At 39.2% G+C, this 24,242-nt stretch overlaps 1 protein-coding gene across 3 annotated transcripts in view; it reads left to right on the plus strand.

The window, feature by feature from the left end:
• Nucleotides 1-21,265, plus strand: part of pex14 (peroxisomal biogenesis factor 14) — a 61,769-nt gene extending 40,504 nt beyond the window's left edge. For all 3 annotated transcript variants that reach the window (XM_055049651.1, XM_055049653.1, XM_055049652.1), the window contains 3 exons: nt 6,562-6,659; nt 14,915-15,006; nt 17,646-21,265. In XM_055049651.1, the coding sequence (XP_054905626.1) occupies nt 6,562-6,659; nt 14,915-15,006; nt 17,646-18,096 (641 nt within the window). In that variant the 3' untranslated portion in view covers nt 18,097-21,265. The remainder of the gene's footprint in view (nt 1-6,561; nt 6,660-14,914; nt 15,007-17,645) is intronic.
• The last annotated feature ends 2,977 nt before the right edge of the window (nt 21,266-24,242 follow it).

A 24,242-nucleotide genomic window follows, 5' to 3' on the forward strand; every position in this document is an offset into this window, starting at 1 on the left:
GAAGATTAATATCTTCATCACTTTCTCCCTCCTTAACATTTTCCCTCATTTATCTGTCGCCAAAATCGGGGGGCCCCTCACGTTTTTAACAAATGACGCCGCTGTCATTTCGCTTTAATTTGAAATTGCTTGTTTACTGTCAGGCTCGGGCTCAATTAATTACGTTTCGCTGAAAAGCTCTTAACCTCGGAATATTAATGAGGAGTTGGGAAATGACAACTTTTCTCAACCCCTCCACCCACCCCCCCTTCATTCAACACACACCCGCCACCCCATCTTTGCAACAACCTCACCCCCCATCCGAACCTTCCGTCGCCGTCATTGTCAGCCACCCTCTCCCCTGTAGGTGGGCTGAAAGTTCATTTTAATTTTGTATGTGTGTGTGTGTTTGCTTTTTTCTATTTTTTTTTTTTTTTCCGGGATTTGTGTGCGCAGCTCGGCACTGTGTGGTATCTGGGCTCAGCACTGGCCCCAGTGTGATTAAGTGCACGGTGACAGGTGCGGCTCCCGTGTTGGACAGGTGAGGAATCTCAACCTGGCTGTCAGACGGGGGGGGAGAGAGATGAGGGGAGAGAACTGCTTTTCCAGCTCTTTGTCAGTATAATTAAAAATCCAGGGAGGCGTAAATGAGAGATGCACTCTGAGAAACTTAGGTCTTGTTAGCGGTAGTGTTAAGCTGAAGTGTGTTTTCACATGATTCATACCGGTCCCCGGTTCATTTAGGCAAGTTAGGAGCAAAACTGTCTCAGGCAGGCGATGGCTGTTTTTGTGTTTCAATTGCCATGGCAATATCGTGTTTCATTTATGCAAAACCTTTGAAGATAGTCAAAGCACGCTTAAAAGTTCAGTGCTGTGACAGCGCTAGAATCGCCTTCCTTGTTACTCCGTTGTGAGGGGAAATAGTTTGTTTAATGTTTGAAACAGTATATTGACAGAACAAAGTACGCATGCCTAGTCACACAATCGAAACTTCATCAAACCATGGCTTTTTAACATTGCATTCAAGCTCAGGATTTTGACTAAATGACGCTAAAATAGGCATGGCTCGATGTTAATGTTAAATAAAAATACCACACTTTCACTCCACTTACACAAAGGTGTTTTTTCCTAATGTGTGTTTCGTAATTACTTTTATTTTGTTTTTCTGAAATATTTAAATGTTCACTGTTAAAAAACAATAATGTTACATTTAAGACTACCTTTTGCACATTTTAATTTTGATACATAGACATAAAGATAAAACATGGAATAATCTGGTGAAACTAGTAGAACACAAGTGGTTCTTTTGTTGAGTGCTTAGTCTATTTGTCTTTTGCTGGTCGAGCAAAGTACAGACAGATCTGCTAGCTCAAAACTCACAAATGTCAGTGGTTTTTGGGCGGTACAGGAAGATATTCAAATAGCCAGATTATTTTTCCTTAGGTAAAATAAAAGTCTGAATCCCTCTTTCATCCGGCTCAGCAGCAGTATAAGTGGCAGCCCTAACTACTTGGAGCTCAATGCAGCTGGAAAAATCTCCCACATTTTCTCTGATATCCCATTAAAGAACATTAGACTATAAGGGCAGTCTGGCAGACAATTTTAGTGGTTTTAAAACTGTAATATTTTTTAAAACTTTGGTTTACCTCGACATAGGCCATAAAACATATCCTCAGAACAATGAAATTTAATATGACAGATTACTCAACAAGATGTTAAGGTTTGGAAAGCCTGGTCAGTCTGATCTAGCAAGAAAGAGTCGGTCAACCGAGCCTATTTTCCTTTTGGGATCAATAAAGTTGACTCGATTTTAGTCATTTATTTCTTAGATAATGAGATTTGGGAAAAGAATGTAATGCTGCATGTCATAAACTGGCAAACTGTCTAGGATGTGCTTTGCTTCTCTCCCAGCGACTGCTGGCAATGGCTACTGACCCCTGTTGCATATTTACAAGTATTAGAATAAGCTTTATTTACCAAGGCTGTATGCAAACTGTGTGAAAAATAATTTAAATTCAGTTTTACACACTCAGAGTGTACAGGCATTAAGAGTAAATTCATAAATTGTAAAGGAAATGAAAGATAAATAAACTGTGCACATGTAGACATGTAGCCATGTTTTTATTTTTGTTACATTAAGAAAAAGTGGGGGAAAGAAGATCATTGGGTATTTTGTTTTCAGCAAAATAGCTGACTAGTCATGCTGTTCGGTGACTTTCAATGAATGGATGGTTCTTTATGATCCCACATATGCATTTGAATGTGTAGGTGATGGACAGGACTCTCAGTAAATTGAAGCATTCGGGTTTTCCTCGTTGTCAGTTTATTGTTCAAGATTTATAGCCAGTGTGGGGAGATGAAGCCTCAGGATACATTAGCTGAGATACATTACAGTGCAAATGTTTTAAACCTCAGCTGATTTTTCTTTTTATGTTTTGCCTTCAAGGACCTAGAAGAGGTTATTGTAAAGTGATCTTGAACAATTAGCTGTTCAGACTTTCTCAAGGTTTCTCTTTTGACTTTGGCATCTTTTTCATAAATTATATGCCCAAACCTAAAAATAAAAATAAAAAAATCAGTATATTGTGCAGAGTGAAACACAAATAAAGTGTTGTCGTACTAAAAAAGGTGATCTGGAACAGAAGTGGCTTTCCTTAAGAAATATAAAGAAAGTCCATTTGAACACCTGACAGAAGTGAACAATGAAGACCAACCCAAAAATAATGCCAAAATGGTCAAGGAACAAAATGTGAAGACTTAGTGGATAGTTTAAATGTTTGTAAAGTGCTAACAGACTCAGTATAGCACACAGAGAAATGTTGAGATAGGAGACATACAGTCATAATTTGTCAGTAATAATCCTTAGATGGATAACCATATTTAAATTTCCATAGCAACCAGTGTTTTGTATGTTATCTTTGTACCCTCGTGTGGGAAACTTCCACAAACTTCCAACAGATATTTGTTTAGACATGTGGTGGACATTCCCTTGAACTTCAGATGAAAATAAATGTAGAATTTGCGTTTCCAGCTCATGTGAAAAAGGGAGAAAAATAACCACAGTTGAAAATATGGCTGTTATCGTTTTATTCGGTCACACCCGTTCTATTGTTTCCTGGCTGCGCTAGGAAGGCGGAGGGGCAGGAATTGTGTGAGATGGCATGCAAGGTGTGTCTCCCTGAATCTGATTAACAAATATGTGCTGTTTTATGGCCATTTTCTCCCAACTATGCAAACACATTTCCCCTGGCTATTTCACTGCCCATTCTTGCTACTACTTATCGTTTTTTGGAGATTTGCCAGCATGGAACGCCCTGCTCAGTTTGTCAGCGAGGGCAGGATTACAGGGAATGGATTGCTCTCATGTTTTGCCAGCGAGAAAGTGAGACTCCTATGAAAAGACGGAAAAAAAAACAAAAAAACATTGGTCTTTTCTTCAGCCAGCATGTAGAACTAATTTGCTATGACTGCAGTAGCCAAGCTGCTATCGTAGTTAATGACTGTTGTAGTTAACAGTTGGGGAGAGGGGTTGCAATTACACTGAGAGTTTTCTCCCCCCTGCTTCCCCTTTGTCTTCCTCTCCCTCTTGCTTTCTCTCTCTTCGCTGCACTGAGTAATAGCGACCGACTGCTTCGCTGCTGCCAATTGCTTGAACCCCCCTTTTGTTAAAGTTCATGTATTTCTCTAGTGCCAGGCGCAATGAGGTGATGTATCCTTTTGAATGGGGACCACATTAGTCTTTCTCACCAGCCCCAGCTAAGAGTGAAGGGCCTTGACTCCCATTATGATTTGCCTACAACTTCACACGGACAATTAATGAATGGATCTTGGGGCTCCTTCAGCACAGCTAGGCTGTAATGGAATTGCGAGGGTGTTTGGGCACTCTTTGTTGGTGGGAGCCATATTGGTGACCAGCTGGCCATTAAAGACAGAGACAGGCCTGGACATATGTAGTGTACATTATAGCGAGGTATTTACTGAATAATTTACTGAATACACAATGCGCAGCCTCTTCGCAGCAGCTGCACTCACATTCTCTCACGTGCACATGTGCACTCACACACCGCAGCGACCGTCTCCTTCTGATTCATGCCTGGCCAAAGTCTCTGACTTTATTAATATTCTTGGCTTCAAATTGGCGATATCACAGAGGAAGAACTTGTGCATTTTTTGACGAGTACCTGAGCAAAAAGAAGCCAGATTTTTTTCATGAGACAAGCGAAGAGTTGGACTGTGAACTGTTTGATTGAAGTGGTCATTTTATTGTTAAAGAAATTACATAAAACGGTAATGAGCAAGGTTTCTTTGTGTTTGTTGAACAGATCAACGCAACAAAGTACATCACAAATAATCAATTAGACAATGATTTGTGTTTAAATCCATTTCTGTTGTATTTGGGCACATTATGTTCATATTTGCAGTGAGCATAACTTTAAAACAACAAAGCTTGTGCATAAAAAGAGATCTCACTTGAAACCAAACTGTAGGTGTCTGTATCTCACGTAGTTTTGGTTAAAACAAGTTGGTTCTTCATTCCGTGAAGTTACTTGTAGTGAGTACAGTATCCAGAAATTTTAGTCAAGTGAAAGTAGTGATAGTTTGTAGAAATATTGCTTAGGTAAAAGTAACAAGTATGGGGCAGTAAAGGAACTTTTCAATTTTTTCAAAGAAGTTACTAAAGTTAGTGAAAGTAGATACCACCCATATCATATGAAGTCATTTGACACATTCAAGAGTAGGTCAAACATTGAAGCTGCAACAATGTTTACACTGAATCGCATTACAACTGACTGAATTACCTCTTTCTTTAAAAATAATAAAATGTTTCACATAACTTAAAACTGTGTTTTTAAGTAATCTGTTTAGAGTAGGATAATTTAGTCCCATGTTTGACTTGTCTATTTGTTTTAGAGCTATTTAGATTTGGAGTCTAAAGTCTTTTAAACAGCAAAACAGCAATTTACTCAAAAACAGACTGACGCTACTGTGGTCTAATTCACTCATCTATTTCGCTAGCAAACTAAAGCTTTCTGGATCACAAAAGAGACAAATTAGGATAATTGATGTTAGACAAACTCAGACAACTTAGCGAAATTGTACACTTCAGACCTGGGCGGATAACAGTTTGTGCTGACTCGGCCTGTGAGGACGTTTGTCAGGGACTTGGAAATGACTCTGTCCTTATTGGTCAAATTTGTGGTTTTTGTGTGTGCTTTGGCGGTCTCACCGGGCAATTTAATGATACGTTTTCCCACATGTGAATGCACAGTGGAGCGATAGCAGTGCCCCAACAAACTGAGCGCAGAAGCAATGAGACGACTCATTGCTCAACAATTTTTCTTTTCTCGGTACAGACTGATTCCAGTGGTACTTCACCGACGTCGCTTCACAGGCTGCCAGAGCAAACCCCACATCTGGATAAGCCGTTCTGTGGTGTGGTGAATTCAAACACTTATACGTCTTCTCTTGGTTTAGAGCACACACCCCGTCATAGTAACACCTTTTTAAGCAGGGATAACCGGTATTTCATTTTTATTGCTTTCTCCAGAAACGTTGGTCGTGCGCTGGCTCACGACGTGAGGCAGAAACTCTTAATTATTTGCACATTTGGTCTCTGATCTAAAACAACTTTTCTGCTCAAACCCGTATTCTGTTCCTGCATGCCTGAAAAGATATTTCAACTCCCCGCCTTTATTGATACAGCTCCACCAGTTTAAACACAGGTGTCACTACAAGATACTAGTCTCTCTGAAAGATCAAATATTTTTTTTCCGGTTTACTCTTTTAAAAGAAGTGCAGCTCTCAAGCTTGGCTCTGACTTTTTGTCAGAGGTTGGAGTGAGAGGGGAGGGTACTGTACATCCAGCCCAGCCGACTACAGCTCGGGCTTTTAACCATGGCCTGACAACCTCAGCATTGGACCACCACAATATCTGTTGATGTTAATCCTATTAGGCTTGATTTAACACTTTACACGCCCATGATTTATATGAATGTTTATTGGTTTTCTGTAATATAATCAGCTCAGGGGAACTTAATGCATTGTTTGGTAATACATGCGTGACTGGAAGCAGGGGGTGCACACACACACGTACAAAAAAATGCCCGGTGTTATTTGAAATCATACACCTTCGTCCAACACCAACACTTGAACTAATTCAATCTTCAAAGTCAATGGAAAAAGAACAATATTTATTAGGATTAGGAGGGACATTTTGTCTGGCAGCCTGCTCCAAAATGAAAGCCTGTTTTTTTTTTTTTTTCTTTGTTGATCGTTTGAGGATTCAAGATGCATTAGAAGGCAGTGTCTGGATGGGTAATGGAAGGTTAGAGACTGTTATTTAATTTAAGTTCAGACACTAGAGATTAATACCTCCATCCTATGTGAAGCCCCTCCTTTCCCACCTTCTACCCCAACGCCTCAGAACAAAAAGATGCAACTAAAGTTACAGGGTATTAGCTGTGATTACAATTCTTGGAATCGGCCTTGATCAGTGACACAAATTAAGCCTCGTCAGCTCGTTAAAGAAAATAACATTTCTTTTTCGATGTCTTCACCCTCATTCTACTCGTTTTTCCACAGTCACCCAGCTACAACAAACCCTGCTCCATATGCAGGAGCTCCTGGTCCAGCAGCAGCAGAAGATCCAGGAACTCTCTCAAGAACTATCTGCAGCAGAGGTACAGTGGGCCATATTTGTTTGGAATCTCAAATATTTAAGGCATCATTGAGTTTACAGTCGGAAAGTTTGTTGAGTTAAATCACATAAAATCTGATATAAAAAATGTCTCTAGGCCAGCTGCTATTATCTCTAATATTAATTTCTGTTTCCAAAATTGAGAAATTTGTCGGAAAGAAAAAAAATGAGCATGTTGCAGAACGCGAATGGTGTTACATATGGAAGAACATCAAACTCAGGGATCAGAGTGTAACTGAATGGCCACCAAATTAGTGATGGTAACTTCTGGATGCTGACTCACTAAAGTGTTTCCAGTCTTCAGCTTTGGGTTGTTCTGTTCCTTAACCAAATGTCTCATTCTGGAGACATTTCAAAGAGAGAACGTGTTTTTAGTGGGCCTTAAGCAATCCAACCTTTTCATATGTTGACTTGCACTAAACTCATCCACATTTCCTACAGTGAAGCTCTTTGGGAAACTAAGAGTGCTCAGACTGTCCTTTTAATGTGTTGTCCTATAATTTATTTAACACATCACGATTAGTAAGCTTCTATGCTACACTGCAACCCATTTAAAACTTCAGCAACTAACTATTATCAACACATATTTATATAGTTATACATAGACATATATGTTCAAACTGGCATCATGTTGTGATAGTAAAACATGACTTGTACAATAATCAGTGAAAATGTAAGCTCATCTATTTCCTCCCAGTGCTTTTATTGGAGGAAATGCACTGCTCTTGGTCAAATCAATCAATCAGAGTGAGAAGAAAGGTCCTAACTCTGTCAGTCATGCCTAGGTAGATGTGGCTTAGTGTTTTAATGGCGAAGAAATAACTTACCATTAGAAGGAAAGTGTTTATCCACCCTCATCATTGGCCATGTTAAGTAGCTTGGGCATCCATAATGGGCTATGTTGTGCTGAACCATCTGTAGCATAGCAGAAATCAAGGGAGAGGATATGAGCAGCATGTGCACAAATGTGATTGACAGCGCTAAGGCCTTCCTCCTGGTTGTTTCTGACCAAGTGGTGTATTTCTGCAGATGGAGAAGGCAGAAGTTAGATTTTTTTTTTTTTTCAGATTTTCTGTCTTGTATATTATACTGTCGTGACATAGTGATAGTTTCAACAAATAAGTACAAAAAAATATTTATAAAATTGACCTACTGCAGCTTTAAGGGGGGCTTGATATAGTTTTGTGCCCATGTCTCAAAAGATTCAATTTTTCATATATTTGGGCTTCAGAAAACAACTGAATGTTTGAAACTTTTAAGATTTGGAGGTTTTCTTCACTTCAAGGATTCTATTTTATCTTGAATTGTACTTTTTTTCAGACTCAGTTTCTGAATACACTCAATATCTATCAGACCACTCATAACTGGTTAAAAAAACAGGAACATGATACAACTTCACAAAACCTCCAGTTCATCAATACACAAAACACTGCAGATTCTGAGAGAGACAAGCTGTCTCAGGGCCTCTTTGTGCTAAAATCCTTTATACTGTTTGAGTCATAAGTACCCAAAATAGACAGAGTTAATATATTGTATATCATCAGAACAGAGGCTACAAAAAAATAAGGTGGATCTCATCATGAAATCATAATCTTTAACCGTGCTGCCTTGATTTTTATAGGCCATTCTCTAAAATCTACTGAGGATGCTAAGTGTTTCAGTGAATCCACCTGAGTGATTGTTTTTAAAACATGTGTAGAGATGAAATGTTGCTAGATTTTTATTACCACCTCTCATAAATCGCTTTATGATCCATGGGCCTCTAAAAATGGCCTTGAAATAGACAATCTTTGACAATGTTTTATCTCCACAGCTTGTTAAGCACGTGGGTGTAAAACTGTAGCATCTGGATATCACAGGAAAACATATGTGGATGCATCTGCTCCGGCACAAATGAGGAAGAAAAGTATGAATCTCTTCCCTGGACGACGTTCATCAAAGCTCATTTTGTGCCATTCTGAGTACTGAGTATCTCTGCCTGGTAGAACATGGTGATGATCTAATTTGACCCCATGCCGGTCTGAACTGTTGAAGCTAGTTCCACAGTCAGAGAAAAGTCCAATTTAAACAATGAGTTTCCTCCGGCAGAAAATAACAGTGTTTCTCTTTCCTTTTCATTTGTCATCCCTAAATCACAGATTGGATTAAAAAGTGCACTTCATTTACTATGAGTGCCTTGTTGGACAGCAGCAGTGTATAAAAAGTATATTTCCCATCAAAACACCCATTAAACAAATCATAAACCCTGCTTTATAGTCATAGTGTTGATCTTAAATTTTCCTTGTGAGTCGGCACGAGGCCCTCTGTTGTCTCAGGCCATGAGGGAAATTGGGAAATTGTTTTCAGGTCCGCGATGTTTGATGAGAAACACATGTTGGAGCTGGGGAGCTACTTATCATTCACCGTTTGTGGCTTTCAGGGTTTCGCTCCACTGTGCTGCTTAAAGTGCGCCACGCTTAGCAATTATACCTCTCAACGCGGAAATGTGCCTTTAACCCGAAACACATGGAGACTTCTGTTTCCTCAACTGCTAAGTAAACATTTCTCATAGCTTGAAACCGCTCGCTTGCGGTGTGGGTCCGCTGTCCCCAAAGCGGGGGACGTCATTATGGACGTGAGTTTAGACAGAAGGGCTCATGTCCGCGTATACGCTCACCCGGAGAACACAGGCTGATGCAGCACATTTCCAGACCGAACTGTTTTCTCACTTAAGATTCTGTGAGGGCATGCTGCTGTACAGATGCTAAAAACAACATACTTGTCACTTCTGGTAAATATGTGTGAAAAGCTTGAAAGCATTTTGTACTGAAGCAGCATATTCTCACCCTAAAACATTTTTTAAAAATCCAACTTTGAGCATATTATTCAATGTTTTTTTTTATTTAGCTTTAATAAAAGAAAACACAATTTTTTATGCAACCCCTTTTAAAGATGACTTAACTGGGAATTTTTAAAAAATACTTTTTTTGTTGATCATTGTTTGTAGGTAATAATCCTTAACTTTTTTGTTCAATGGTATATAAAAATTACGTGGCACCCAGGCCAATTTCTTCCAGCTACTGGTCACTGAACGAAACAATGATGACCCATTTATGCTGCCACCATTGTAGTTAACAGAGCAGAGCAATAGAAAATTTAAACAAAACCACTAGGCAGCATACCTGGAAAAAAGGAGTTTTCTATCACATCATGGTTGTTTTTTCATATTCTTTCAGTCACTCTGGATCTCTACTGACAAAAGGAAACTATGCAAAGTGGTTGCAACAGGGGTTTCTACAATTGTGACCACCTCCAGCAATCATTGGGCATGGGACAACACCCAGGACACAAGTCCCAAGTCCATCACAGGACATATTACTCCTGCGAAAGATGAATTAATTTCAAGATCTTTTACACATCTCTTACCAGGCACTAGAACAAATCTCTCCATCTCTGCACACCACACAAGTGTTGCAAATAGATTTTCCTGAGGAAGATCCATCTCTGATGTTACATAGCCAAGTCCATTTCTACCCCATTATCATTACAAATCTGCGTGCTAACTGTGTTTGCCCTGCTGTCTCAACTCACTGATCGTTCTCTTTATTAGTGGATACTACACAGAAGATTAGAAAACGCCTCCTTGCTTACACAAGATGAAGTGCCAGTGGGAAAGAGCATAAATAGAGCGAAATCAATTGCACTGTACCAGTGTTTCTACTCAAAAACACTCCTCTGGGGAACTCCATATGAAACTAATTCCATCATAAATATACATGTGTTAGACAAAAACATACTGTCTGCCAGCGGAACAACTGTGAATTAATTTGCCTTCAGACTCTCTTAAACAAGGCTTGTTAAAGATCTTATCTTGCTGCTAATAGTCCAAAGGCATTTATCTTCATTTAGCCAGATGTGCTGCCATCCTTGGATGCTGCTGGAGTTGCTGCTATTTTCTTCTCTCCGTGCTCATAAAATATATTTTTCTTCTTTTTCCCCTTTTTTTTTTTTTCTCCCCCCGAAGCACTTAGTTAACCAGCAGAAAGAGGCCGACCCCTATCACACCCAGGCACCCACCCGAGACATATTAGTTACAAGGCTTTTAAACCAGTACGGGGGGAGTCTTGCTGTGAACAGTATTTACTCAGTAAAAACACACAGCCTGGCCGCACGTTGGTGGTTGATGATTTAATAGGCTGCAGCTCTGATAGTATGTGGGTTTTCTTTGTTTTTGGAGGGGTGTGAGGTTGGCTCATTTGTTTTGCAATTACTTGTTCATGCATGATACTTTTTATAAGGTGCATAAGAGTTTATGTTTGCCACCCTGTAGCTGTAACCTTTTGCAAAAGTCCCAGGAAAAGAGAGAAAAGACAGACTTAAATTAGTTTATTTTTAATTTTTAATAGTTTCTCTGCTGTTTGAAATGAAAGAGTTCATTGTTTGTATCTGTTAGACAAATTTAGTGTAAATTTGTTCCATTTAATCAGGAATAAGGAAGTGTAACATTTCAGCATTACAAATCATGACAAGGCAATCAAACCATTTTATAAGACAAACCGGTCTAATTCATCTGATTACATGGAATCCTATTTTGTCCAAATTCAGTTCAAATCAACCCAGTCATATAGTCAGATTGTAATCCAGTTACATTCATTTATTCATTCGAAATGATAATCCATCGCAGTAGATTCAGTTGATTATTTAATCCCAGGTGGTTAAAAAAAAAGGCATCACAACAGTGACTTCATAGCAATCCCGAATTTTGAACAAACGTGGTGACAGGGGGGAAAAATGCAACATTCAAGTTTCACAAGTTGAAACCCAACATATAGGGACAAAAAGTTCATCAAATAAATGTATTTTAAAAAATCCCAGGAAAACTAAAACTAAATTGCTCAGTTATGATGTATAAATGCACAATAATGAACTTACATTTTCAGTAAAATTATAAGTAATTATTAGTAAACAAATGATAGCCATGAATGTCCTCAGAAGCCTCTCGTAACAGGGGTTTTGCAATCTCCTTAGTAACTGCGGCGGTCGAAACATTTTGATCCGCAGTTGTTTAAACATCACAAATTTCACACTAAAGTGGATACTTGTCGACACTTGAGGTGGGCCTTTTAAAAAGTCAGCGTTTGTCAATCTTCTGCAGTCACCGATACCCCAACTCTCAGCCTTCAGCCAACCACCTAGTGCACTTAGCACATGATCCTAACACAATGTGTGTGTATCCATGCTGACATAATGTATCTCTGAGCTGAAATCCAGTCTTGGCCCAACATTTAATTAGGTTTCTTCAGACTTAATAAGACATATGTCAGAGTTAGTGTTGTGTGACAAGCCTTGATGTGAGATATTATATGGTGCTGCTCTGTAGATAATCCACATTATAAATGTAGATGGTGGTTAATATGTCTACTTGAAAGCCTTCTTTTCCTATGCTGGGTGGCATAAACATATAGGAATAGTCATATTTTATTTCTTTTTAGAAACCCTAAAGTGATTCTGTACCTTGGCCACTTTTCTTTTCCTCTCCCTTTTAAAGCTATTAATTTTTTTTTTTTAAAGAAAAGAAATGAGGGAGAAGCAGAATTGAGCCTTATTATACGGGTGCCGTGGGGAGGCGAGGGATTAAGATGGTTCTAATGAGGTGACGGCTGTAATAAGAGTGTCTTTAGCAGGCCTCCAATGCACCACCTCTAGAAACACAGCTCCTTATCAGAGAGGTTTGGGAGCTGATAAGAGCCCCCCCCCCCAAAAAGAGAAAAACTCCTATCGTTCGTCTTCACTTCTCCTCCTCTGCCTTCCTCCATCCGCCGTAAATGAGTCTGATCCCTTTCAGATGTGATTCAATTAATTTCTCTTAGATTTAATTACAAGCGAAAGAGTCCAAGTTATCCCTCTCCCCTCGATAGGGGGTCCACGCTTCCTAACAAGCTTCCTCTGGTGAGTCAGGAGAGTCTTAATTACAGCTTTTACTTTTCTTTTATCCCACTTTTTCCCTCGTCTACTCCTTCTAATCCCTTCTGGTCTAGTCGGCCGGTCGACTGGTTCCTGTATGTGTTTGTCCTTTTTTTTGAGAGTGCCAACGAAAAACAGTTATGCATTTAATGGTTTCCCAAATGTTTTGCCTGATAAAACCATCTCACTGCAATCCGTTAAATGAATGAGCGTCTGTTTTTGAATAGTTGTATTGGAATAATTGTTTGACCGCTGAGAACGCTTTTGGAAAATATGTACAACATAGAGATGCATCAATCAGATTTTGAAACTTTGACTGTTTTGGGGGGTTTTCAACAAAAGACACAAATGTGTTCATTTATAAATACAATAAACATTAAATAAAATGTTCACCGTTAAAAGAAAAATAATGATATTTGAAATGAGAGCAAAGACACAGACGCTTCCATGCATCTCAGAAAATCTACAAATACAGTAAAATCCCCCAGGTTGTGGCTAAAATGTGTCTAAAAATGATACCGGACTTTTATATGCAGTAATTATTGATAATTACTGATGAATAGTTGATCAGTAATTATTTATATTCGAACCATGGGTGACGTCACACTGTGTGAGACAAAGAGCAGTCAGTATGCATTACAGCTGTAATATGCATTACAGCTTTGCAGTAATGCATATTTTGCTATTATTTCAAAGCAAATAAAATGCAGAAAGAACATTTTAAAATCCTTATCTTATTTCAGCGATTAGCATAATTAGCATAGTTAGCATTACCAGCAAAACTTTATATGCATAATACTTTTGCGAGATTATGATTATAAATCTATGACTAATGCATTTTGACCACTGTTCTCAATTGGCACAATCGACGAGCCGTATACCGCACATTAGGAAATCCACAGTTATGGTCACATAAGATTTTGTGGCAGTAGCTGTCCATGCATCATGTTAGAGCTCTCCTATCTACATTTAGCCTTCAATTTGCTTGTGTGTTGTTGTTATGTGTAGGGATTGCTGTTTCAATGAAATATGCTATATCCAAAGTGCTCCACAGAGCAAAACCCCTGATTCTCAAGAGCTCTCAGTGGTTGCAACACCTCCAGAGTTGATGTTTTATTGAACTTTCTAATTAACTTTGCCTTTTCCAGGTGTGGGGAGAATGTTTATGTCACTTGCTTTGTCGTGTTTCAAAATATATAATTTAAGGTCATTGTAGCTCGCATATGATGACTCCTTTTCAAGACATTTTTCTTTTACTGCAGAGGGAGATGGACACAGCACACATAAACCACAAAGTGTCCGGGTGATGCACTTAAGAGCATCCAATTTTTGCCTTCCGTGTTCTTCAAAGTTAAGTCTTAAGTCAACATTAGAAACACTGACTTTGACTATTCATTGAACTCTAAACCCCTAGAGTGAATGAATACTTGTGATATTCTAAGAAACTCTGCAACATTTTCAAATCAAGCAGTTTCATAACAGACTGGATTAAACTCCTCAAAAACAGGCCTCACCTTTTTTTATCACTGCCACAATTATCAGTCAGTAATCTGGCATGTTTCAGAGTTGCTCGTTGTAAATTTGTTTTTTTTTTAAATCACTTACTTTTCTCCTCAAGCTTTTGTAAAAATGTTCATTTTGTTGCTTCTTTTTGTAATAAGCTACTAGTCTTCGCAAAAAAAAAAACAAAAATTCAGCATCAGATTTTCAACAGTAATTTGCCATTCAAATACCTTTTCATAATACCCTGTAGCAGTTCAAGCTACACCAATGTATTTGTCTGTGCGTGACAACTCAACCCTTTGATAAAAGAGAAAAAGAATAAAACACACTGCTGTGCTTTGGCCTGTCTTCATGAATGTGCCCATTGTTCCCCCGATTGTCATTATCCAAAACACTGCACACTGACCTAATCTTTTCTGTGCAATATGGAAAATTATGTAAAAACAGCCGATTCGCTCTCACAGGACTTCCTGACTTCAGTAAGGTGGGTGAGGTGGATATGTTTGCCCTCCTGGCTGTCACCTACTGTACACCAACAGGCTGTTGCTAAGCTGTTATGGTGACTCATGGCTTGACTACAGGAAAACATGTGGCTTTTAGCATTTGCATTTGCCATATTTGTTTACTTACCCCGTCCTTTCACTAAACGAGGTTTAAATATTTCATGTGGTTGAACTGTTAAAGGGGCTTATAGTGTAGGGACTTTGTGCCGTGACCGTACATGTGACCTGACCAGTACGTGTGTGTGCGTTTCTAATAGTTGTGTGTCTCTCTCTGTGGCTTCTCCTACAGACATCATCCTCAACCAACCGCATCCTGGACAACCAAACAGTTGGAGAGCTAAAGGCTGAGATTGCCTCTTTGAAGGGCTTACTGCTCAGCAGGTAACAAAGTTATCCAGACCACTGTCACATGAAACACCTTCAGGTGTGTGTGTGTATTTTTGTGTTGGAGGGGTAAGGACACATTGCTTGTGGCCTTTAGATTTCTGTAATGCAGTCCATTTGAACTGTGTGCCAATGACCATGCGCTTGATCAGCTGTAACATTGTAGTTTGTGATTTCTGTTTAAAAACATCACTCCATTTTTCTAAGAATTTAAAACGTAAAGGAGAACTATAGATTGTGGTTCCGTATTTTAACAAGCAGTTGGCAAAACTCTGAGCATTAGCTTCAAGCTTCTGCTGACAAGGTGACTTAATTTCAGCAGTTGAAGTTTGGAGTCTCCCAATACATTTTTACTACCAATACAACACCAATAATGCAGTTATAAGTATTGGCCGATGCCGATATTGACCCAATTCAAGACCAACATGAATCATGTGTACTTTTTTTCGTCTTATTTTGTAATGTGGAAGGTTTTAAAAGGCTTGATCAAGTGATGGTACTCAAATAGAGAACTATGGTCAACAATAATAGTTATGAGAACATCTGACATGTTTACTATAAACCAGTGGGTCTGTGTGTGGGACACTAGTGGGCTACTGGATAGAAATTTTTGAGCGGAGTGCTTCTATCACTGTGCTTATCGTAGATTTTATTGCAGGTCGATCTAATCCAACACATTTTTGACTGATACTCTTAGCTGGTATGTTCTTATTTATCAGCCTGGGTAAGGCTGGTAAGATGGTAAGGCTCATACGTTGGTGGTGAAAAATATTTGAGCTTCCTTCTGTTATCTCCACAAACAGTCTGCCATTTTTCCTTTGCTCCGACAGCAACAAGGCATTTTTATCCACTCAGCTGCCACTCACTGGATATTTTGTCCTTTTTTTTTTTTTACCTTTCTCTGTCCAAATAAATCTTTTTTCTTGACTTCTCACATTTCTATTATCTACTCCTCAAAATAGATAACACAAGGGAGCTCACCATAAATTTGTTCTAGTAAGTCACATGTGTGTTGATTGTTAAAAATAAATGTAAGTGATCAAATTCAGGCCAACCTTGCCATTCATTGTACATACTTAACTCCAAATCAGCAAAAAGTGGTGCGTGTCTGGAAAAGGTTTTAAACTCAACATATGTGTGTTTTTGCTGCAGGGCTGAGTTTACATTTCAGAAGAAAATTCCAAGAAAAGAAGCGCCGTCAGGCAAATGCCACTCTGCGGTGATGCATTTCTGATAAGGCTCTGAACGTTTTCCACAAATACATAAACCTTAGGAATGCAACGACTCTCAGTTGATTACATGGTTTTGTTTTTTTACTTTACGCATACTGTAGCATTCAGTTGAAAGTGTTAAAGTGTCTTAATACAGGAAAGACAATTACCAACGTCAACCTAGAACAATTAATAGTTAAGTTTAGTTTCTTTTAGTAAAACAAACACACACTTATAACTTATAATGGTAAGACCATTGTGATGAAAAAGAAGTTCTGCACTCTCTTTAGCCTTCCTGCATTTTTGCTTTTAATCAGACATAGTCCAACTCAGTTGGGTCGATTAGCATGCATGGTTATGTATCCCCATCTGTAATGAGGCCTTGAAGTTAGAGTGTACATCAGAAAAAAACAGCAAGGACATAAATTGCTTCAGAACTGTCTGGTTGAGCATGTTTTGCTCCCCTCCTCTCCTAAATTTTAATCAGTAATAATCCTTTTGTCATTTGCTTTCCTGACTTCATCCCAACTCTTGCTGTAATTTTCTTTGCAAAGACTTGAATCATAAAATAAAGACTCGCCATCTGTCTCTAAAACTTGTTACCTTTCTGTCCTGCCGATCCAAATAGACTCCAAACTGCAGCGTCTTTTTTGATCTTAAATACTACATTCTGTGTAATTAGAGTCAAATGAACTTTACCAGGTGTGGCGAACATCTGGCTATTACAGCAGGAAAATACTCTGTCATAATTATGAAAAGTACTTAAGATTTGCGTGTTAAGATGTAAAGATCCTTGCAAAAGTATGCGTCCCCTTGTATATTAATCCATATTCTGCAAATTTCCATCTGTTGTGGGACGTCTATGTAGTTTGCATTACAATACACAGAAAAACTGCTGAAATGAACCTTTCTATCACTTTATAGAAAGTGATAGTCTGACTTGTTTACTATGTCAGACACTTGATTTTCTTCTTGCCACTCTTGTGATGGCCAGATTTGTGGAGTGCATGACTAACGCCTCTCCTGTCAGCAGATTTTCCCACCTTCCATGGACCCTTTCTCTGCTTCTTCAGTGACTGCTCTAAATGCTGCTACAAGCTTTTATTTTGAGACATCAGAGTGAAGGAGAGCGAAGAATACAAACGCATGCCTCTGTGTGAATATTTTTGAAATCTTTATGTTTTCCCATCCACTTAAGAGAGTTGATTTGTCAGATAAAATCCCAATAAGAGGCATTGAAATTTATGGTTGGAACCTGGAAAATGTGACAAAATTTAAGGGCTAGTAATTGTGTTTAGAAGGTCTAAGGGTTTTGTGGTTGCCGTTGCCCACTTTTGGTTGCTAATCTAATATAAAAACCGAGGTTTTTTTATTTTTATGAAGGTGTCTTTAAGGCTAATTCTGTTCCTGTTTTTAACCCCACAGGAGACAGTTTCCTTCCACTCCTGCCATTCCAAAGATCCCCTCGTGGCAGATTCCCCTGAAGTCACCGTCAGCGGTCGGCTCGCCGTCCGTTAACCACACCAACAGCAGCAGCGACATCTCCCCCGTCAGCAACGAGTCCGCCAACTCCTCCCCAGTCAAAGATGGACACCAGAGCCCCCAGGAAGCGTTGGGGGGCCCAGATGGAGCCCACAGTATGAACGGCGACGTCCACACGACTCCACCGCTAGACCAGGTGCGCATGGAGGTGCAGGGTGAGGAGGAGAAGAAGGACGAAGACGAAGAGGATGATGTCAGCCACGTAGAAGAGGAGGAGGAGGAAGCCCTGAGCATGCAGACGGAGGATCGAAGAGGCGGAGACGGACAGATTAACGAACAGGTGGACAAACTGAGGCGGCCCGAGGGGGCCAGCAACGAGAGCGAGGTTGATTAGCCTAAGAGCAGAAAGCACAAAAAAATAAAAAATAAACGCTCACTTGTCATCTCGGCTTGTTTCTCTACGAACCTACCCGCCGACACCATGTGATTTCTATCCACCTTCCCCTTCCGTTTCCACTTCCCCTTTGTTACATTTCAATGTTGATCAGAGTAGGTAGTAGGTGTGGGTGTTGAGAGAATCCACAGCTGACAGATATTAGTGTGGCTGGTGACTGAAAGGCTTCCCACAGTTTACTTTTGATCACGCTGAGCCTCGTTTAGTGACGTCTCTCTGAGAAGAGAAATAATACAAGTGATAGTAAAATCACAACAACCCTTAAAGCGCCTGTTTAATACTAAGCTTATGTGACTTCTTACTTTTAATTTAAATGATTTGATCAGCTAATTAGCAGCTCTGCCTCAGCGTCACTATGAGCGTACAGATTCAGACAAAAGCTGCTAGTCAAAAAGCAGATGTTGCATCGGTCTCAAAGTTACGGTGAGTTTCCTGCGAAGCATTTTTCGAGTCGCTCTCCTTGCTGATGGCAACAGGAGAGGACAAGCTCTTCCAGGGCCGATGCTTTTAGCCTCTTTTATGTGTCCTTTTGCATTGGTGTCAGTCTGTCAATAATTCACAAGGCCAGCAGGGTGGCATTTGGGTGAAATAAAAGCCCTGAAATTTGAGATTAGAATGTGATGACGGGCTTTGTTCCATGCCGGTGTCAGAGTGCTCATATGTTCGGAGAAGGAGGGGAGGGGAGAGGGAAGATAAATGTTTTTCTCCTCGCTTTCTCTCTCTCTCTCTCTCCTTCCTTCCTTCTCTAACTTTCCTTTTTCACCGAGGGCAGAATCTTGCATCTTTGCGCGAGAGCGTTTGTTTGTGCACGAGGAAAAAAAACCAGACAGTCTGCAGAGCTATATCAGCGTCTCCAGCAGGGCAGCTGATTTGGTTTGTGAAGTATGTTAATAATCAAATGATCAACAAATAACAGATGTATTAGTTCATGCAGCTTGAAATGTCAAGGAGGCTAAAAGCGGAAATCTAATACTGGAAGCCCAGTTGCATCGTATCATTTTCTGTGACAAACCCTCCGGTCCAAATTAGGTAGGGCCTCCCACAGTGAGTAATCTTTACAGAAAACGGCAACAATATTTTGTAATTAAGCTGCAGTAAGACAAAAGCGCTGCCACAGATGGAAGTTGCAGAACTGGTATTACTTTCTTTTTTTTCTCTCTCTCTCTCTCTCTCTCTTTCTTATCTCTCTCTCGGTGTGGAGGTGGATGGGGAAGTTAAAAAAATGCCCCGTGATTGAAAAGGAAAGTAATAAATGAACACTTGACTTATTGAATTACTCACTGTGTCTCAAGCTAACAAGAAGAGTCCATGACTGAGAAGAAGGGATGCCAGCCTTTTTGTTTCCATCACACGGCTTTCCTACATGTAAAGAAAATGGCACAGATTATACTTTGTTGGGTTCATTAAGCATCAAATAGGTTTACTGTGTTCTGTTTATGCATTTTATGTTTTGAGGAGAAGTCCTGAACATTGTATAAAAGTCGTCAACAACTGTAATAAATCTGGTTCACCACAAGAAGAGTGACTTAGTTATTTTAATACCGAAACAATGTACAGTGAATGTCATTCCTTTTACTAGAGCAGGCCTAGAAATTGTGCTACTAGGTTTAAACTGAAAATGCTGAGTACTTGAAATGAATTGACATTCTTTTAAAATATGTCATATGGTTTTGATAATGTCATAGTTGTCATATTTATACAAAGGCTTTTTGTGTAAGTAGTCACACCTTGAAACTGTTTTTTGTCACATTTCAACCACAAACGTTTTTTGAAATTTTTGGATGTAGGTGATAGAGCCACAGTCATTTTCTTCCAGTATTCATCTTCAGCTCTGATATACCTGCTGCAGAAAAACATCCCCACAATATGATCCTTCCACCACCATGCTTTATGGTGAGGAGGGTTTTTTTTTTTTTTTCAAGGTGATTTCCAACAATGGTTTTCCTTCACACATTGTTCTGCTTGTAGGCTAAAAGTTCTATTATGGTTTCACCTGCATCAAAAAAAAATGGTCCTTTTTGACAGACTCCACTCACCTTTGCAAGGGGGACTGAATTTTAATTTGGGTTATTAGTAAGAGTCACTAATTATATAATATATGTCATGCCTTTCAGCTTTTGATTTGGGAAAAAAAAATGTGCAACTGTTGCACTATTTTTGCAACATCAAAGTGTGGAAAAGTTCTAGGGCTGTTTATACATTTGCAGGATGCTGTATTGTATGTCTTTTGCAAAAAAAGAGAAAGAAAAAAAATGCAACTTCAGCTACAGATGAGAACACCAGCATGAGTTGCTGGATGTGTGTGTTGACTGTAAAACCTTGAATCATCCTCTGCTGAGTGGTCTGAAACCATGACAAGCAGGGACTTCCACCATTATCTCAGCTTTCTTGGCAGAAGTGACTAAGTGAAGTGCCGTGAGATCGAATGTTTGAACCTTTGTTTATTCCTGTAGGCTGATCAACAGTACATGCCTCCTGCTTCCTGTCATGCAAATACTACGTTCAAAAATGTTGATGTTTAAATGTAAATGTTTTTATTTTTGTTATTTTTCTGCTGGGAAGCTCAGTAAAGCTTTTTTTTCCCCATTTAAGGTTCAACATTTAAATTGAATTTGCAGTTATGATTTCATATATTTAAAGTTATACCAAATCATATGTGGTCCAAATCAGTCAAATTAGATTAACAAAACAACTTTAGATTTTAGATGAAACAAAAAGATGTCAAACACCATTTGAGATGATTGTACAAATAAGCTCCATAAAATGAAAATCAAAATGTTGTCAGTAAGATTCTTCCTTACACCGTTGTAACACTGGCCGCTTAAGGAGATCCTTCCTGAGCACAGACATCAGTGTTTACAGTGACACTTTGAAGAAACTTTGTATAACGAGCGCTGCACCAACATCAATGTTTTCTTTATAATTAGGTAATGGAACCACAGCATGCACATGAACATTTGTTTATGGATCAAGACCAGCATCATGTATGGGAAGAAAATCTCTATTTGGACTCGTGACTTTGTAACTTTTACTATAAGTAAATTTTCGGTGCCCAGGTCAAAAGGAAACTTTCCTTTTTCTCATTAAAGGTATTGCCATGCTTTGTCAAGTTTATAAATTTCATTTATCAAAGTCTGGATGATCAATAGCATTTCACATATTGATGAGGTGTATAAACTTCTCTAAGGTTCGATACCACATCCCTTTGTAATCCATTAACCTCTCCCTGGAGTTCAGGCCAACCTTAGATTTATAGGGACCTACTGTAATAAATCCACTTGTACATCATTTAGTGTCTTGGGGGATTTGCAGTGCATTCCTGTGTGCAAAGCATCATCTATCCCAGCCTCATATTCTCATCTGCATTTTGAAGAGTCCAAACAACACCCACCACAGTTTGCATACCTTGTCGTTAACCCAGTGTGAATTTAAATTTGATTCCTCGTGCCAGCTGTTCTCAGCGTGGTGGTGGTGGTAGAGAGAGGGCCTGTTTATCCAAAGCAACACCTTGGTTTTGACACCATTTGACTCCCCAGCTGGGAGCCTTAACCTCATCAATCTTGCTGCTAAACGGAGAGCACTCAATAGGATGGTGTATTGACACGCTCTGAACTCCATTGTTCACTGGAACTGAGCACTCAGCAGGTTAGAGGCCTGAGTGTCTCCTTGGATCAATGCAGGAGTTGTTAGCCCTTAGCAGCAGCAGGAGCAGTTAGAGGACAATGGCGGCTCCCTCTGCACCCTGGACAACTTCTCTGCTCCAGCCAGAACAAATCTTGGACCTCAGTTGGTAATCCTGTCCCAGTTTTTATGTTTTCACATCACCGTAAATGAGGATATTTGGTCCTTCTGAAGTGGATTCTAAACTTTCTCATAGCTCGAGGAGCTGTCTTGCAATAAAGTTAAAGTAAAGGTTAGGATTCAACAAACTGGCCAGTTTTTTTTTATATTAGACAGAAGTATAGCCTGGGTATGCATTGTGGCAATTTTTTTTTCAACTAACTTGTGGAGATACCAATATACAAAGAATTTTTCCTTTTAACTTACTTGTATTTCAAATATACTTATAGCACGATCATACTTAGAATATGAGTGAGACAAAAGTGAACATCAAAACAAAATGTAGACATCAAAATGTTTTGGTTTTTGACTGATATTATTACTATCATTTTTAGTCCAATCATTGTACAAGGAGTGAAATCATCAGTTGAAAAGGCAGAATTTTTCATCAGTAGTCATTCTTAGCTTTCCGAGACTGAACCCTGAAACATGAACGGGTTTAGGAAGGATTACAGGTGCGTTTTAACAACTTACATAAAACTGTAACCGGAGGTCATTTAATTCATTTAAATCTGAAAGTGAAGTACATATTCCCTCAGAGTGATAATTCTAGGGAATTTCTTTTAACTTTGATACCTTACAGCGAATAAAGCCCAAAATCCAGTTTCCCTGAAAGCCAGAATTTCACAAAGGACCAATATAAAATGTGTTTTAAAACAGAGCTTTGTGATGGACAGGCGACCTGCCCAGTGTGTACCCCGCCTCTCGCCCGTTAACCACTGGAGATGGGCACAAGAATGAGCGTGTTAGATAATGGACGGACGGATGGATATTAATATTGAATTTTCATGTTATGACTATTTAATGGCTTAGACAATCATGGGAAAGACAGACTGATTTACCAGGCTCTCAGTGACTTCCTCAAGAAGGGTTAGCCACAAAAAGTGATTGGTAAAGAAACTGTTTTTTCCAGACTGCTAAATCCAATCATGTGAATGGGAAACTAACAAACTGTAGTGGAAAAAAGAATAAAGCCGTCAGGGAGAACCACCACTTTGGAGGATTGTGAAGAAAATTAAAATCCAATATTTGTTGGGGCGCTCAACCTAAATTAACATTGTTTCTGATGACAAGCTGAAGGCGGAGTGTCGGAAGAACAAGAGCTTCTTTAAAAAGACAGTCCAATTCTAAGGCATTAAAGGGGCAATATTATTATGTGTTTTCCAAACACAAAGTGCCATTTTATCAAGTAACTATGTTAACTTCAGTTGCTAAAAAATGCTACATCAAATATGACTTAAAGAAATTTGACTTTATAAATCAAAGCCTTGAAAAGGGGCCTCTATCACTTTAAAAACGCCTGCTCTTTCTGAAACTCGGCCTTCAGGAAGTCATGGCCTCGTCTCTCTTCTGTTAACAGTGGGAACTTTTTTCCTAGAGGAGGAGCTGAGTTTCCAAGGCGGAGCTAGGTCCTCCCAGGCATTTTTCACAGCCGAATGGTTGCCATGGCAGATGAAAGCATTTCTCAAACATGATTCAGTTTTGCCTTGATTCAAGGCAAAACTCCAGGTAGTGTTTGTTACCTTTTTTTTTTTTTTGCGCAATTTTATAGCGCAATATGCTTGGAAAATACATATTACTGCCCTGTTAAGCAACTCCTGACCAGAAGCATATTACTTGTGTTAAAAGTGTGGCGTTTCATTTTGTATGAATGAAGGTACAAAGGTCTGCAGAAAAAATAAAGAGGACCAATGGATTAAACTTGCTTCAGGTCAAGGGTGAACTTTCCACAGTCTACGATAATCTGAGGAGCCATGTTGTTTGCTGGTGATGGTTTACTGTGTTTTTATCAAGACCAAACTCAAGGCAGGAATCTACTAGAATAAATTAAGAGCTCCACAGATTCCCTCCGCTGTCAAGACTTACACTTTCCAGCACCTACCTGTACCACCTAATGTATTTGTATCTGTTTAAATGACAGAGCATTTAAGCAGATAAATGCTCTATCATTTATCTGCTTTTCTATTTTAATAGAAACTGCATCTATCAATATAGATGCAGTTTCCGATCTAACTGCAACACACCAGACCCAACAATGCAGATGAACTGAAGGACAAAGCAATCTGATCTTCCTTAGCAACTCAACAAAACCAAAGGCCAATCGGTCCCCTATGCCATGCTGCTCCGATGCAGTAATTCATGCAAAAAGCAACATCGACTAAGTATTAAGTGTATATACTCTTGTAATCGTATAAGTGCATATAATCACATATGTTTCACTGACAAACAGTTCTGTATTAATTTTT

The sequence above is a fragment of the Poeciliopsis prolifica genome, unplaced genomic scaffold (assembly GCF_027474105.1).
Source record: "Poeciliopsis prolifica strain line A6 unplaced genomic scaffold, Auburn_PproV2 SCAFFOLD029, whole genome shotgun sequence".
Lineage (NCBI taxonomy): Eukaryota > Metazoa > Chordata > Actinopteri > Cyprinodontiformes > Poeciliidae > Poeciliopsis > Poeciliopsis prolifica.